Genomic DNA, 17,783 nt, shown 5'->3' with positions numbered 1-17,783 from the left:
AGACCTGGTGGTGAGACAACTGACTGCAGCCCCCATTGGACAGTCTGCAATATAGGACCAAAAATGGTCATCTCCACCCATCTACAAGCCTCGCTTCTATAGTCATCTGTTGCCTAACGTGTTAGGGGTATTTCGAAGACACTGTAATGGAAAAAAGGGTGATATCTAATGTGAATAACTGTATAAAACTAAACTAATAAAAGTCAAGTGTTACTTGGATCCTGGTTGATCCACAATCGGGTCCAGCTTATTATGAAAATCGGTATCAGACACAAGAAGGAAATGGAGGCTCAGCGTCGGCTTTGAGATAGGGATTATTATTTCGGGTAATTCCAGCAGCATGTCATTATCGTAGCAATTCATATTAAAACACCTGTCAAAATATCCTTTCTGTAAATTTCGCAGTATCTGTGTTATGTTGCTCAATCTACCGGTAGCAACTATTTCTAGTGATACAGCTACCAACACACATTTAAAGGGACCTACTGTGATTTAGTTGCAATATAATACAGAGAGAACTGACGTAGCCCATGTAGTGCTCTCAGGGGTATTCACAAGGCTATATGAGGGATCAATGTTAAAGGGTTGGAAATATGATAAGCACATTTTTGAACGATTTTTGGTAATATACTTTTTTTATATCACAATCTGGCCACATTCTTGCAATATTTATCCTGGCACTGGAGCTACTTTGGACTCATAATTCCTATTAATTACAAAACACTTTTCAGAAGTCTCATTATCATCACAGACAGGATTGCAATGACAGATGATTCTTCTGCTAACACAGAGTCAACCAATCACAGTATGTTATGTCACAGCTGACCCTGCTCCTATGCATTACGCTAATTCTGTGCTTCAGTACATAAGATAAGATCTGACTTAGTTAGAGGGAAGACGTAGCTTAGCGCATCTGATAAATTTATAATATTTTTATGTGGGCTTACAAGCTGAGCTCACATCTTTCCCATAACACAACAGCTAATTTAATCAGCTGTAACAAGGTGGCATGGGGTGGTAGTAATGTTTACTAAGACACAGTCAGTGAGCACCCCAGCCCCTTTCACACAAACAGACAAGTGAGGTCCTAGTCCTGTGGTATGGTCAGTTACCTCCGTCATACATGTTCTCCAGCCGCTGGGGATGAGCTAGCAGGAAAACACCACAGTCCTCAGTTCTGTTCCAACGGGAAAACTTTACTATAACAATGCAATGCTCCCTGCTCTGTCCCTTCAGCTTTGTGAGACGGCACGGTCTTCACAATTCCCATCCAGGCCCGGAACCATAAAAGTCCTTCTGGGGTCAGTCCTCAACACCAGGACCCATCCACACTGCCCGACAGTCTCTGTCAGGATACTTTCACACTTACAAGAGTACGGGGCCGTCGCAAACCGTTGGCCCGACGTACCGATCGACAGTGTGTTAAAAGTAGCACAATGTGGGCAGTGGATGCAGTTTTACAACGCATCCGCTGCCCAATGCGATGAGCGGAGAGGAGGGGCGGAGTTTCGTCCGTGCATGCGCGATCAAAAATGGCGGACACGACACACAAAAAATGTTACATTGAACGTTTTTTTGTGCGTCTCGTCCGCCAAAAACATGACGCATCCGTTGCACCACAGATGCGACGTGCGGCCATACGTCGCAATGCGTCGGTAATACAAGTCTATGGAGAAAAAACGCATCCTGCGGGCACATTTGCAGGAACCGTTTTTTCACCAAAACGACACATTGAGACGTATGCCTAACAACGCTAGTGTGAAAGTAGCCTAAGCTAGTGTCTCCTTCGATCAGGGTACCCTCTGCTCCTGGCAGTGGATCACGTACCGCCTCTGGCAAGCCTGCCTGGGTTCTCTAGCAAGAACAGAAAATCCTTCTCCTGTAAGCCTGGTGGACCGGCCCCCTTTTTAATTCCTTCTGTCCCTGAGCTAACTTTATACACATGTAGTCACATAACATTCACAGTACATTACACATTACACATAAAACATTATGCATGAAACATTACACATAAAATTTGAGGGAACCATTGAGGTGCCTCATTGGCTCAGTGTGCAGGAGAGAGGAGGCAACTGAAGTTTCCCCGCCACCTCTTTACATAACCATCATGTGCCTATAACAGCGGGATTGGAGCTTAACCTGTTAAGTCCTGCTTTCAATCTCTGAATACTTAATATAAGACCAGTCGATAAGGGCGTGCGTCGTTCCACACTCCTATTAATGCACCTGTGACGTGATTCTGGGGCGCCGATGGGTTCTCATGACATCCGAGGTCCTGCTGAAGACTCCTGTGCCTGTCATTACGATCCTCCGATCGCTGCTTCAAGTCCCCTGAAGGGACTATTAAATCTAGTAAAAAGTGAAAAAAGTTTTTAAAAGTATGAAAAAATTAAAAAACCCACTAAAGTTAAAATGACCTCCCTTTTGTCCGACTGAAAACAAAACAACAAAAAAACAACAACACATATTTGGTATCACTGCATTGGTAAAAGTCCGAACTATCAAAATAAATTAATCTGATCGGTAAGCAAAGTAATGGAAAAAAAAAAACATCAGAATTTGCATTTTTTGCACATTGCAATAAATTGCAATAAGGGGCGATGAAAACATCATATCTGGAGATTCATATTGCCAGATCAGTTTCATCATGTAGTGAACATGGCAAATAAAAAACTCAAAAAGTGATTGTGAAATTGCACTTTTTTTTGCAAATTCACCGCACTTGGAATTTTTTTCCCCATTTTCCAGTACAATATATGGTAAAATGAATGGTGTCATTCAAAAGTGAAAAAAACAAGCCCACATATACTGTAGCTATGTGGACGGAAACATAAAAATGTTATAACTCTTGGAAGAGGTTAGGAAAAGACAAAAACGAGAAAAAAACAAAATGGAAAATGGCCATGGCGTGAAGGGGTTAATTAATTCGGCGCATCTTACTCATCATGAAAGGCTTGTAAAATGTTAGTCTTGATGAACCAGGGACTAGAAATCTATAAATGTCCCAGTTGCCAGTGTGATTTTTTTTAAATATATACTGTGATTTAAAAAATAAGAAAAAAAAGTGTTAAGAAAAATATCTTGATTTAAAAAGTAGTTTATTTTTTGATGCCACATTTCCTTTAAACAGATAAAAATCGAAGGATAAATGTTCCTCATAGGACATGATTTGCAGACCGGTCACCATTCTGGTCGTTCTTCTCTGCACTTGCTCCAGTTTGTTGATGTCTTTTTTAAAATGTGGTGCCCAAAACTGGACACAGTATTCCAGGTGAGGTCTGACCAATGAGGAGTAGAGGGCAATAATGACTTTGCGTGATCTAGACTGTATGCTTCTGTTAATACATCCCAGAATTGCATTTGCCTTTTTTGCTGCTGCATCACACTGTTGACTCATGTTCAGTCTGTGATCTATTAGTATACCCAAGTCTTTTTCACATGTGCTGTTGCTTAGCGCTATGCCTCCCATTCTGTATATGCTTTTTTTATTTTTATTGCCCAGATGTAGTACTTTGCATTTTTCCTGTTAAAACCATTCTGTTAGTTGCTGCCCACTGCTTCAGTTTATGTATATCTTTTAGAATCCTCTATCTCTCTACTCTAGTATTAGCTATCCCTCCTAGCTTTGTGTCATCAGCAAATTTAATCAGTTTACCCTCAATTCCTTAATCTAAATCATTGATAAAGATGTTGAACAATACAGGGCCCAGGACAGAGCCCTGTGGTTCCCCACTTGAGACATTCTTCCAACTGGATGTGTAGCCATCTATGATCACTCTTTTGGTCCGATCACTAAGCCAGTTATGAATCCACCTAACAGTTGCCTTTTCCATTCCATACTTAGTCATTTTTTCAATAAGGATTATGTGAGATACTTTGTAAAATGCTTTGCTGAAGTCAAGATATACTATATCTACAGCATTTCCCTGATCCACCCAGTCAGTGATTCTGTCATAGACGGAAATTAAATTAGTCTGACATGACTTATTAGTTACAAACCCATGCTGACTCTGTTTAATCACTTCATTCTTATCCAGATACTTACATACATGTTGTTTAATAATTTGTTCAAAGATCTTTCCTGGTACAGACGTCAGACTCACCATCCTATAGTTCCCTGGGTCCACCTTCTTTCCCTTTTTGAAGATAGGAACAACATTTGCTCTTCTCCAGTCTTCTGGGACTTCTCCTGTTCTCCAAGAATTTTCAAAGATTATGAAGAGTGGTTCAAAAATGTATTCTGCTATCTCCTTCTCCTTTTACTCACTCTGGCATCTCTTCCTTTTTCAGCACACTTTTGCTTCTGTAGGTAGATTGCACTCTGCTCTGCCCTTCACTTCTTTAGAAGGAATGTGAAGGGCTCAACGGCCTTTCAGGCAGCAAAAGTCCAGGTTGCCATCATCTAGCCTGTGATTAATGCTATCTCAGCTCACACAGGAAGCACAAGGGACTGCAGGTCAGGATCTTCTAGTCTGTACAGGAACCGGCAGGGTCAGTTGCAGTTTTAGTGTGGTACCTATTTTTCAGAGTGAGTTGCTATACTATCATCATAACACTTTCTTTTTAGACTCACAAGATATTTTTTTGCTGAAATTCATGGTGCTAAGTTGTGGATAATTTCTCTTTTTCATTTTTGTCAGCTTTGGATAATCCCTTTTTCTTACAATGGTGAAGTGATCATCACAAGATCCAGGCAATCGATGTAAACTATGGATGAATCCAAAGTGTACAATTTGCCTGCAGCACCACCGCAGGAGATATTAAGCATTACACTATTCTTGGTGAAATCGATGGACTGTCTATATAATGTTGATATGTGCCTGGTCCTCCAGAACAAGATATATTCTTTGTAGAGAGTCATGAAGAGGAGACCTCCTTCTTTTAGAGAGGATTGCTCATCTCCTCATGTTATATATGAAACAACCTAAAACACCCATATTTTTTTATAGCCGAAAGAAAACTCTGAATATTCTCAATTCAGATGATCTCTATTTTCCCTGTGTTTCCTTGATTTTGCTATTCCTTGACACATCAGTATGTTAACATATGTGATGTTATTTCACCTCCACTCAATACAAGATTCCCGTGGCCGGTTATGGGATTTTGCTTAAATTAGTAGGATTGATGAATGTGTCCAAAATCTTATTTTTGTTCAATGCTCTTCTCAAGTTCCTCTTCTCATCCTCAACGATAACATCATCATGTCGGTGCAGAGGAAATAGTTCACCGCTAATCTCGAGTCAAGAATGCAGCAATAGGTCCCGAATGTAGAAAGTTGAAGCAATAATCAGCCATCTGCCAAAAAATATGGTCGGTAAATTTTAGAATTTAGAAAAATATGCCTGTGTTTGGCTAGAAAGTATGCTGACATTCCTGACAGCTTCGTAAAATTGGGTGCTGAACATCCCATTGTAGATTTTTCCATGCCCTCAACCCTGCCCAATTAGTGGGAGTCTGATGATGCGCCTTCCTGGCACCACACAAAAAAAACATTCAAGGAGCTATACTTTGCGGGAGGATTGCCAAATTTCTGAGAATCTGGCAGGTTTCCACATTTTTCTGTAGACGTGATAGACACAGTGCTGAGATGTCCCATCTTTGAATGCCAAGCTACGATATTTGGAGTAGATTGACGATGTTATTAGATTGTAGACCTTTGGACCACTTGTGACATTGATACTTTTGGAGTCCAGAAGTCTAAAATTACTTTTATCATGGAAGACAGAAGCAAAAAAATCATCAGTGGGTATTCCCCCTATATTAGAAAAAGACAAGTGGATGACTATATTAGCTCTACTGTGGTGGGATCTGACAAACCTTGATATTTCAGCATTCTAGACAATGTTGAGTTGAGGGGCTAATGGCGACAGTATCGTATGACAAGTATTGGCTTACGAATAGAGTTGAGAAAATTATTCAAAACTTGGTCCCGATTATGATCGGCGGTAAATATTGTTTTTTCAATATTCGTCGAACACAGCCGAACGTTATTGGAGTCAATGGTAGTAGAAATTACCGAATATGTTTGGAACCGATCATCAACCATAAATTCGGCATGAATAGGGTACCAATATAGCACGAATATGGCAAATTCTGAATCAGTGACCGATTCCGAACATGGTCACTCAACTCTACTCATGAATATAAGAACCTAACATGTTGGAAAATCAGTAGACTATCCTTCGTAGTATTGTAAAAGTCTGTGTTAGATGACTGCCAAGTTTAAGTATAAAAACCACCAGGGAAAAGACAATCATATTGCCACAGCCTTTCGCAAACTTCATCTATTCTGTATAAAGATCACCAATTACAGCTTGAAGGGTCAGCCTTGTTCTGAGCCGAATGTCTCCAGACATCACAATTTCATTATTTCTTTCCCTTTTCTGCAGTTTTCTGTACAGGGGCGGACAAGCAAAATAAAATCCCATTACTAACCTCTTTAAAATCTCTCATTCCATGGCGCAGCAACGGGGTGAGGTAATATCAAATTATTGTTTGGTCTCAAGCCACAACATTTTAATTACTAGCCGCATAAAAGGATGTAGTTGAGTCCCTCCTGGTAATAGCTTTAATGCATTTCACCTCTCACTAAATTGCTTTCTTTTTTCTAGTTTTATACCTAGTAAACACTTATTTCGTCTAATTTTTGAAGTGACCTGTTTTTGCGTCCTGCCGTTCCAAGGATGACGTTCGTGTTCTCGAATTGGATCTTGCTCACTTGTTTCTTCTCAAAGGCTTTTGGCACAATGTGTTCTATGGCTTTTAAAATATCACGGGGTCTGAAATCATTTTCTGGCTTGTAGGAGGAAAGAACGATACAGAAATACTTATTGAATAGATACAAATCAAGAGGACCAATGGAAGCTTTGCTTAAAAGGTATTTACACAAACTTTATTCATAACAATACCATATTTAAAAACCAGGCACCCATCAAATCATGACAGTGCGATACATACAAATAAGTTACAAAAGACACCAGACAATTAAGTCTACCGCACAATGGATATTATGTACATTTGAAATACACTCAATTTTGTTTTAAGGTGCAGGCAAAAATATCCCAAACAAATATTCCCACAGTATCAATCCTATTGGGGATAAACCATAAATATGGTGCCTCAATAGGCAGGGGGCCTAGCCCATAATGAATGCCCAATATTGAATGCCTAAAAGTCAGGAAGTAAAGGAAAACATGCCTCACCTAGGTGCAGGTAGACCTCTGCACGCACCCCGACACGCGTTTCGCCACTGTTCGCCTCGCTTTTTCAAGGGGAATCACTGTCATGATTTGATGGTGCCTGGTTTTTAAACATGGTATTGTTATGAATAAAGTTTGTGTAAATACCTTTTAAGCAAAGCTTTCATTGGTCCTCCTGATTTGTATCTGACTATTATATGGAGGTATATGTTACTGCGTTGTGACTGACAGCAGTCACTAAAATGAATCTGGAAATTTTGATACACTTATTGAATAGAGTTGAGAGGAGAATTTGCACCGATGGAGAATTTTGTTTTTCTCTATTGAAATTGTCTCTTCAGAGAGGAAGAGGACTAGAACTCTAGTGCCACCTATTGGAAGTAGCAATACTAACAGTCAATGTCGACTCTTTAATGAGCCTTGTCACATGACTTAGGATAATAGCCAAACCAGAATCTCAATTTGCAGACACTGTGTTTCGGGGTAGAGCCCCACGTCAGTGCAAAGTGGAGCTCTGGTTTGGCTGATTGAGAGGCGTCTGACCGGGATCCAAGAAGCTATCATGTCACTCTCCGCAAGGAGAAACAATACTTCTTGGATGCTGGTCAGATGCCTCTCAATCAGCCAAACCAGATCTCCACTTTGCACTGTCAATGGGCAGTACCCCGAAACACAGTGTCTGCAAATTGAAATTCTGGTTTGGCTATTATCCTAAGTCATGTGACAAGGCTCGTTAAAGAGTCGACATTGACTGTTAGGATTGCTACATCCAATAGGTGGCACTAGAGTACTAGTCTTCCTCTCTGAAGAGACAATTTGCATATTTCCCAGAGGAGCATTGCGGCTTTAAGTCTCCTCACCCCGACATGCTTATCATGTCACTCTCCGCAAGGAGAAACGATACTTCTTGGATCCCGTTTTTCTCTATTGAAATGGATACAGACTATTAGCTGTAGAAAATTTCTCAAAAGGCAGATTAATTTAAAAAAATATCACGAGGCACATAAAACGATAGTAATAATAATTATAATATTTTTGGAATAAAGGATAAAGGATAAAAAGTTATTTATTCTAACAGTCAAGGCCCCCTGGAGCAAGAACCCGCAGCCAGATCTGGAATTGTGGGCTGACAAGTTTTGAGGGTTTATAGAATAACCCACGGGCAGCAGTGACTACATCCGAAGCGAGTGTGTCTAAAGTTACACACTTTGTGTATTTTTATTGGCTCTTCTTTTCCTTATTATTACTCTAAACTCAATGTTATCACTTGTATCCCTTTCACTGGCTTCTTACCCCTTGAGGCTTCTTTAAAAGGAATCTGTCCATAGGATCAACCCTCTTAAACCATCTATATGGACATGCAGGTAATAGGAAGGTGAATAAAATGACACCTTGATATCTGCGATCTGATGTCTTATTCCAGAGTAATCCAAGTTTTTTTTTTTAAATAAGTAAATGAGCTCTTAAGATCTATGGGTTGGACATAGATCTCCCCAAGAATCTGCCTCCAGAGTTTCTTATAAATGAGAGAGGGAGTTACCAGTGTGAGTCATGTATGTAGATCAGGATCGAAGACTGTTAGTCATTACTTGTCTCACACTGGTAACTCTCCCTCTTAACATAATCTCTGATAAGAATTTTCTGGCCACTTTCGTACAATGGAAAAGTTGGAAATTAGGCACACACCATATTTGCCCTCTAAGTTGTCCCTTTTCTCGCATCTCGATACTGTTAAAAAAGTAATAAAAAAAGTGGATGGGGTTATAGGAATGTAGCCGTCGTGGATTTGGGAAGTTTATAAACATTTCTATTATACCTAATTGAATTTTAGGGCAAAAAATAACCCCAAATATGCCAAATTGCATAAAATATGTGCAATTCTTTAAATTAAGGGCTTTTTAGCCCAACGCAAATCAGTTTATTTCTAATGTATGAAACATTAGTTTGAATAAATGTGTATTTACCTAGAAACAGCTCTTAAATTGTGAAAAAAAATTAAATGGCAATATCTAAGTTTTGGAAAAATATAGAAAATTTTAAATATTCTCGGGATTAAATCTCCATGAAAATATATAATGAATTCCACGTTTTGTGTCCATGCAGACCTGTGGCGCACAAGGAGCGCTTCTGAGTTGTTCAAAAAGTATGGGTTATGAAGTGAAAATCGCTTCAGGGATGTCTTTGGAGGAGTTTTTCATTTTCTGAAATGGTTTTGAAGAGGCACAAGCTCAAAATGCTACCAGATCTAGTGGCACAAAAAGTCCCAGAGATTAAACCATCTGATACTTCACGCATCATCCTCAATAAAGGCGCCCTGGTGCCTAGCATCCAAAGCAGGAACCGACACAGATGTCTTTCAAGTGGCTTAATGGTTTTTTGGAGCAGATTTGACCGAAAATAATCCTACAAAAAAACTCTGTGTGCATATATATGTAGGATATCTTCACACTGAGATTTTTGCTCAATTTTCAGAGCAGAAAATAAGCAGAAAATCCAAGGTTTGAGGAGTTTTGAGTTTTTGAGTAGAATTTGGGAATTTTTCAGCTCCAAAAACTAAGGGCTCATTCAATATTTTTTATCAGCCAAAATCAGGGCTGAAAAATACAGAGAAAAACTATAATTAAAAGATCAACACTTGGTTTTCAAGACACTCCTGGTAATGAAACACTGATCAGAAATACTGATGTGTGAATAAAGCCTAAGGCTATGTGCATTAAGAGTCTATTTGCTGAGATTTCAGATCAGAAACTGAGCAGAAACTCAACGTTTTTGAGTTTTGAGATTTAGAGGAGAATTTGGAGATTTTGCCCAATTAACTCCTCAGAAGGCTATGTGCACATGGAGAATTTTAAGGATTTTTTTGATCAGAAATTGAGTAAAAACTTTTAGGCTACGTTCCCTTGATGCGCTTTTGGTGAGGTTATGATTTTGCTGATTGTTTGCACCATTTTTGCACCAGATATGTAAAATTGGTTACTTGCATTTTTCTAAAATACGCAGAGTAAAAAAAATCACCAAAAACTCATCATAGGAGCTTGACCTTAAAATGTTTTTTACCAAATCTCAAAACTCCTCAAAAACTTTAAGGCTCTGTGTGCAAAACGCCTAAGGATGTTTGACAGAATTAAGTACTGGAGAATAACTAAAATCCACTAGGATGGGAGAAAAATGTGAAAACATTTTGGGGCAAAATTAAAATTAAAAAAAATGAAATAATATTTATTTATTACAAAAAAGAGTCAATATTGTTTTCCTATTTGGGGCGGTGGACATATTATGTGATGGCTGGAGTTTTACTTTGATTCCATGACAATCGTTAAATTGAGTGTTTGATAGATGTTATCATTCGACAAATGTGAGAATCTGGGATTACTGGCTGAGCTTCATGGGAAGGGTAGTACAATCGCAGCAGGAGAGCGACATACTACTTCTCCCCGTGCTAGATAATGTGTTAATGAGATTTCATATGAAATGAGAAGTGACAAGTAATGATCTCCAACAGCTACGACTGCCAGCACCCATCACCCAGGCACCAGGGTAAAATGGCAGGAACACAGTTTAAGAATCCAAAATAATACAAAAAAGAAAATAAAAAAACATAAAAAGTGTTTTTGAAGCAACCTACTTAATTCCGATGCTGCAACATCTTCTAATGATTCCAACTTCAAAAAGCTGTGTGAAGCGAATGCTGTAAATTCAAATCAACCTCCTGACCTTCTGTAGATTATCTCCGTACGCCGCGAAAAAAAACTCATTAAAATAATTCCGCCAAGTTGAATACGTCTCCGACGGTAATTTAACGCTATTAATACATTTGATCTGTATGCATTCAGACTCTTCTTTGGTTCTCTTTTTTTCACAAATCTTTTAAACTGTAAGTAACGGAGATACAGATATAGAATGCTCCACGCTCCACTTATAATAGACATTCCATGGTTTCCATGGTAACAAGGTCCTCTTGACTGACAGACTCAGACCATTTAGTTTAGTTTTCCTTTGGGCGCCACTTTCTTTTCGATGTGTTAATGTGCTGATACCCAGGCAGGAGAAAAAATAAAGGAGTGCACGTAGTTGTATTGTGAGGATGTGAGAAGTGCTTGTACACTGTGAGATGACGTGACTGTGTTATACATAAGGGTTACCCTATGTATATGTGTACAGTGTGTGCATTAATTTATGCATGTACAGGATGTATATATGTATGTAGTGTAGCAAAGTCAGGTAGGACAGGGTTAAATCTTAACACTTACAGTATTGAGTAGATGCACCTGACTTGCTTTGACTAAGAACCAGGGTTTGTGTTCACTAGGAGTGTGTCAGACTGCTGGATGTTGAGCAGAATTGAGTGTACTGCTGGTGAGTGTCCAGCTAAAATGTGAGCTGTAGGTGGGAGAGAGACAAACCAGAATCTGTGAGTAGTCTGTGAATTGGAGCTACACAATAATGTGTGGAAATTGTAGCCTGTTCAGTTGGAATTTTGCCTGGAGATGAATACTTCTGTTTTGCGCTGGAAGTTGCTGGGGCTCAGGCTGAAGGAGATACTGAGGCATAGTAGGATCATGCCTTTTTGGTGTTTAAAGTTTGCTTTGGCAGAATGGATTGTAATCTGTTTGGTCAGCCGGCACTGACATATGTGTGCCTGCTGAAGAAACTGTCTATTTGCTGTTTTACGTTTGTGCCTAGAAGAGGCTGCGCTTAGTTTTGAATTTCTTTGAGTTTTCTGAAAGCAATAAAACTGCACGTTCGGACCAAACTGCATTGGCTGTGTGATCGCTACCTAAAACTTACCTGAGAGTGTGAATCCTGTTATGACCTGGTGGTCAGGACAATAATGGACCTGGTGGTTAAGAGCACACGGAATGACCTGATAGTTACTGATAATAAGGACGAGCTCTGGGACGTGGGAACTCTGCTGACCGCAATCCCTAATCCTATCAAACACACTAGAAATAGTCGTGGATTGCGCCTAACGCTCCCTATGCAACTCGGCACAGCCTAAGGAACTAGCTAGCCCTAGAGATAGAAAAATAAAGCCTACCTTGCTTCAGAGAAATTCCCCAAAGGAAAAGGCAGCCCCCCACATATAATGACTGTGAGTAAAGATGAAAATACAAACACAGAGATGAAATAGATTTAGCAAAGTGAGGCCCAACTTACTGAACAGACCGAGGATAGGAAAGGTTACTTTGCGGTCAGCACAAAACCTACAAAAAGACCACGCAGAGGGCGCAAAAAGACCCTCCGCACCGACTCACGGTGCGGAGGCGCTCCCTCTGCGTCCCAGAGCTTCCAGCAAGCAAGACAACAATAAAAATAACAAGCTGGACAGAAAAATAGCAAACCAAAGAAATACAAGCTGGAACTTAGCTTCTGCTGGGAAGACAGGTCACAAGAACGATCCAGGAGTGAACTAGACCAATACTGGAACATTGACAGGTGGCGTGGAGCAAAGATCTAAGTGGAGTTAAATAGAGCGGCAGCTAACGAATTAACCTTGTCACCTGTGGAAGGAAACTCAGAAACACCCACCAGAGGAAGTCCATGGACAGAACCAGCCGAAGTACCATTCATGACCACAGGAGGGAGCCCGACAACAGAATTCACAACAGAATCCCTAAATTAGTTAACTGTGATGAACCCGCACCTCGCCATCCAGCCTGATATCACAATTACGTCAGATGGAGCATGTAGTGCGGTCTCCCCACTTTCACCAATGCACTCTCAGATACCCCCTGTTCACATGAGCCCAGGGAGGCATCGGGTGTGAGAAGATGTGGCCCACCAAATCACTGACAGGGCATCACACTTGCCAACAACCCCTTTCAATAGCACCAGTGGAGCAGAGCGCTGCCCGCCCGTTAGAACTGCCACCAGTTCCTCGTTAGATATAAGACAAGTCTGTTAACAGGATTATATTGGGCCAGAAATCAGCCCCGGTAGCATGAGAAAGTAAACTGAGAAACTGATGCATGGATTTGTGGATCGAGATAAAAGAGCAGCCCAAGGTTAACTTATATATTTAATCACCTTAAGGGCACATTAGACAATACACTATATACACAATGGTTACACATATACAATGGTCACATACGCAAATACAAATAGTAGTAGTACAAAAGATAAAAGCAGAATTTATGTTTCAGTTACCAGTAGATGAAAGGCATAGCTTTCAGGGGAGCTGCCACATGGGAGGCTTGTGGTCCCCTCTGTTCCTTGACTTCTCCCCACACTATATGTCGTTGCGACCTCCCCAGACAAAAAGCAATAGCTCATGTTTGACATGAGCATTTAACTCATTTGGTTCACTCCCCTCCTGCCCTCCGGGTTGAACCTAAATTGCCTCCCCTTGCATCTAGCGGCCAAAAACTCCACGTTAGATGTGTCATAACCTTTTTTTCTGAACTCAGACAGCCCATTTCAAATATAAAAAAATGAAAATCCTGAAAACATCCTGTTGATTCCTGATGCGGGGAACGAGAGCAAACAATGGAGACGATGATTTGCTTTTTCACAGAGTATGATAAATTTAACACTTCGTATTTACTGTCTGTTTAGCTGCGAGTGTCAGATGATGGGATTGAAACCTTGCATATGTCAGGTTTTATGTGATGTTCCGTTTTCAATTCATATTGGTACATTGAAATGAGGCTTCCCAACATCCGAGCCACAGCTGCTCACTCGGTAATAAAGTGGCTTAAGTGACAACCATTTACAGTCATCTCTTCAAGATGCCAAGATAATGTCCACTTTACAATGCTACCATGTAAAGCAAGTGCAAGGAACACTGCAGCCTCTTTTATTTATTTTAATGTAGCACGTCAAATCTGAATAGGACACCAATGAGCCTAGAGATTGGCGACCTGCATATTGGCCATTTTTTGAGTCGTTCTGCATCTGTCTCTATCTTCTGCATCTATGTCCATCTTGGCAAGCATAATAATTGCTCTCATGCATTTAAAATAAAAAATGTGCCAATTTTTTAAAACATCAATGCTAAAAATATTCTACTAATTTGTGCTTGTAGGTCCTATGCAGATATACTGTACATGTGCTGAGTTGAGGCTGTTAAGCGAGCATGATCAACAATATTTAAGTCGTTCGACTCTTGTTTCCCGACCTCTTTACACCAGCTGAGGAAGAATTATGGGGACAGAACGATCACTAATAAAGCAATCTGTCCCATACAGTATCATGTTATCAGCAGCATATCTGAAGTTTTCACCAGGCGATGTGCTGCTGAGAACAATGATTTCTGTTCCGCGTGAACAATCCAATCACCCGATGAATAGGCAGCATTTTGTTCATTTAGTATAATGCACTCCCCATAGTCCTCCATATAGTATAATGTGTCCCATAGTCCTACATATAGTATAATACATTCCCTATAGACCTCCATATAGTATAATGCACACCGCCATATAGTAGAATGCACACCCCATAGTCCTCCATATAGAACAGGGGTGGGCAATTAATTTTGCCATGGGGCCGCATGAGAAATTTGGATGGTTTTAGAGGGCCGGACTAATATAATTAACTCATTTTTACCCAATACTGTAGTATACATATATATAACAAGGCCATCTGCATGGGGCATTACAGCTGGCGGGCTCCATGATACATATGATGGGCAATGCCCCATACAGACACTTGCGCCATATAGTGCTGCACAAACATTATGGCCCCATATACTGCAGCACAAACATTATGGCCCCATATACTGCAGCACAAACATTATGGCCCCATATACTGCAGCACAAACAGTATGGGCCCCATATACTGCAGCACAAACATTATGGCCCCATATACTGCAGCACAAACAGTATGGGCCCCATATACTGCAGCACAAACATTATGGCCCCATATACAGCAGCACAAACATTATGGGCCCCATATACAGCAGCACAAACATTATGGGCCCCATATACAGCAGCACAAACAGTATGGGCCCCATATAGTGCTGCACAAATGTTATGGCCCCCATATAGTGCTGCACTGTCGGCTGCGCCCGGGGCCCCCCTGGATACGCCACTGCTGAGACCACCGCTGATACTCACCCGAAGGACGGAGACCATCAGCCAGCAACTTTCTTCACCGCAGCATCCCGCACGGCGCTGGAGTGACGTACGCAGGTGACGTACGCAGGTGATGTACGCAGGTGACGTACGCACGTGACGTACAGGGCCGATGCGGAGCGCAGCCTCTTGTGACCGGTGGCATAATGCTGCCTCCGGTCACAAGAATGATTGACACAGCCAGGAGCCAATGGCTCCTGATGCTGTGTCAATCACATCCTGACCCTGGAGGACTCCCGTATGGAGGAACTGTATGCGCTGCAATGCGCAGCGTGTGGATGAGCTCGGGGCCTTCACTCCAGCCGCCAGCCCTCATAAGCATCTGGCGGCTGGCCGAGCGGTGCCGGCGGCGGCTGTCAGAACTGACAGCTAGCTGGCGGGCCGTTAAAAATCATCAGGCGGGCCAATTTTTTAAAACATCAATGCTAAAAATATTCTACTAATTTGTGCTTGTAGGTCCTATGCAGATATACTGTACATGTGCTGAGTTGAGGCTGTTAAGCGAGCATGATCAACAATATTTAAGTCGTTCGACTCTTGTTTCCCGACCTCTTTACACCAGCTGAGGAAGAATTATGGGGACAGAACGATCACTAATAAAGCAATCTGTCCCATACAGTATCATGTTATCAGCAGCATATCTGAAGTTTTCACCAGGCGATGTGCTGCTGAGAACAATGATTTCTGTTCCGCGTGAACAATCCAATCACCCGATGAATAGGCAGCATTTTGTTCATTTAGTATAATGCACTCCCCATAGTCCTCCATATAGTATAATGTGTCCCATAGTCCTACATATAGTATAATACATTCCCTATAGACCTCCATATAGTATAATGCACACCGCCATATAGTAGAATGCACACCCCATAGTCCTCCATATAGAACAGGGGTGGGCAATTAATTTTGCCATGGGGCCGCATGAGAAATTTGGATGGTTTTAGAGGGCCGGACTAATATAATTAACTCATTTTTACCCAATACTGTAGTATACATATATATAACAAGGCCATCTGCATGGGGCATTACAGCTGGCGGGCTCCATGATACATATGATGGGCAATGCCCCATACAGACACTTGCGCCATATAGTGCTGCACAAACATTATGGCCCCATATACTGCAGCACAAACATTATGGCCCCATATACTGCAGCACAAACATTATGGCCCCATATACTGCAGCACAAACAGTATGGGCCCCATATACTGCAGCACAAACATTATGGCCCCATATACTGCAGCACAAACAGTATGGGCCCCATATACTGCAGCACAAACATTATGGCCCCATATACAGCAGCACAAACATTATGGGCCCCATATACAGCAGCACAAACATTATGGGCCCCATATACAGCAGCACAAACAGTATGGGCCCCATATAGTGCTGCACAAATGTTATGGCCCCCATATAGTGCTGCACTGTCGGCTGCGCCCGGGGCCCCCCTGGATACGCCACTGCTGAGACCACCGCTGATACTCACCCGAAGGACGGAGACCATCAGCCAGCAACTTTCTTCACCGCAGCATCCCGCACGGCGCTGGAGTGACGTACGCAGGTGACGTACGCAGGTGATGTACGCAGGTGACGTACGCACGTGACGTACAGGGCCGATGCGGAGCGCAGCCTCTTGTGACCGGTGGCATAATGCTGCCTCCGGTCACAAGAATGATTGACACAGCCAGGAGCCAATGGCTCCTGATGCTGTGTCAATCACATCCTGACCCTGGAGGACTCCCGTATGGAGGAACTGTATGCGCTGCAATGCGCAGCGTGTGGATGAGCTCGGGGCCTTCACTCCAGCCGCCAGCCCTCATAAGCATCTGGCGGCTGGCCGAGCGGTGCCGGCGGCGGCTGTCAGAAACTGACAGCTAGCTGGCGGGCCGTTAAAAATCATCAGGCGGGCCGGATGCGGCCCGCGGGCGGCATCTTGCCCAGGTCTGATATAGAAGGAACACCCCATGGGCCTCCATATAGTATAATGCACTCCCCATTGACCTTCATATAGTGCAATACACTTTTTATAGTCCTCAACATAGTACAATGCATCCCACAGCCCTCCATATAGTATAATGCACTCCATAGTCCTGCATGCAGTATAATGCATTCCCCATAGTACTCAATACAGTATAATGCATCCCATATTCCTACATATAGTATAATGCACCCCCATAGTTCTATATATAGTATAATGCACCCTATGCAGCCCTATGGAGTATAATTCAGCCCCCATAGAATATAAAACAGCCCTCATAGAGTATAAAACAGCCCCATAGAGAATAATGCAGCCTCAGCAACTGACTGGGGCCCCTGGGTGAGTGGGGCCCTAGGCAACTGCCTACTTTGCCTGTTTCTAATGCCGACCCTAGCCTTATTTGAGAACATTTCCTCATCACTAACTATAACTAATCTCAGATTTGTCCACCATAGAACAGCTGAATTCCCTGGTGGACACTTGTGCATGATTAGTTGAACAGTGGCCCCCATAGTCCGACACTCCACTATAGTC

The 17,783-nt window shown here is 41.8% G+C and overlaps 1 protein-coding gene across 1 annotated transcript in view; it reads right to left on the bottom strand.

The window, feature by feature from the left end:
* Positions 1 to 5,093: 5,093 nt before the first annotated feature.
* Positions 5,094 to 17,783, bottom strand: part of C10H19orf81 (chromosome 10 C19orf81 homolog) — a 46,259-nt gene continuing 33,569 nt past the window's right edge. The window contains exons 4-5 of the mRNA XM_069742950.1: positions 6,657 to 6,796; positions 5,094 to 5,229 (exon numbers count right to left, since the gene is read on the bottom strand). Of these exons, the coding sequence (XP_069599051.1) occupies positions 5,094 to 5,229; positions 6,657 to 6,796 (276 nt within the window). The remainder of the gene's footprint in view (positions 5,230 to 6,656; positions 6,797 to 17,783) is intronic.

Source organism: Ranitomeya imitator, chromosome 10 (assembly GCF_032444005.1).
Source record: "Ranitomeya imitator isolate aRanImi1 chromosome 10, aRanImi1.pri, whole genome shotgun sequence".
NCBI lineage: Eukaryota > Metazoa > Chordata > Amphibia > Anura > Dendrobatidae > Ranitomeya > Ranitomeya imitator.
This window is presented reverse-complemented; position numbering and strand designations above follow the sequence as displayed.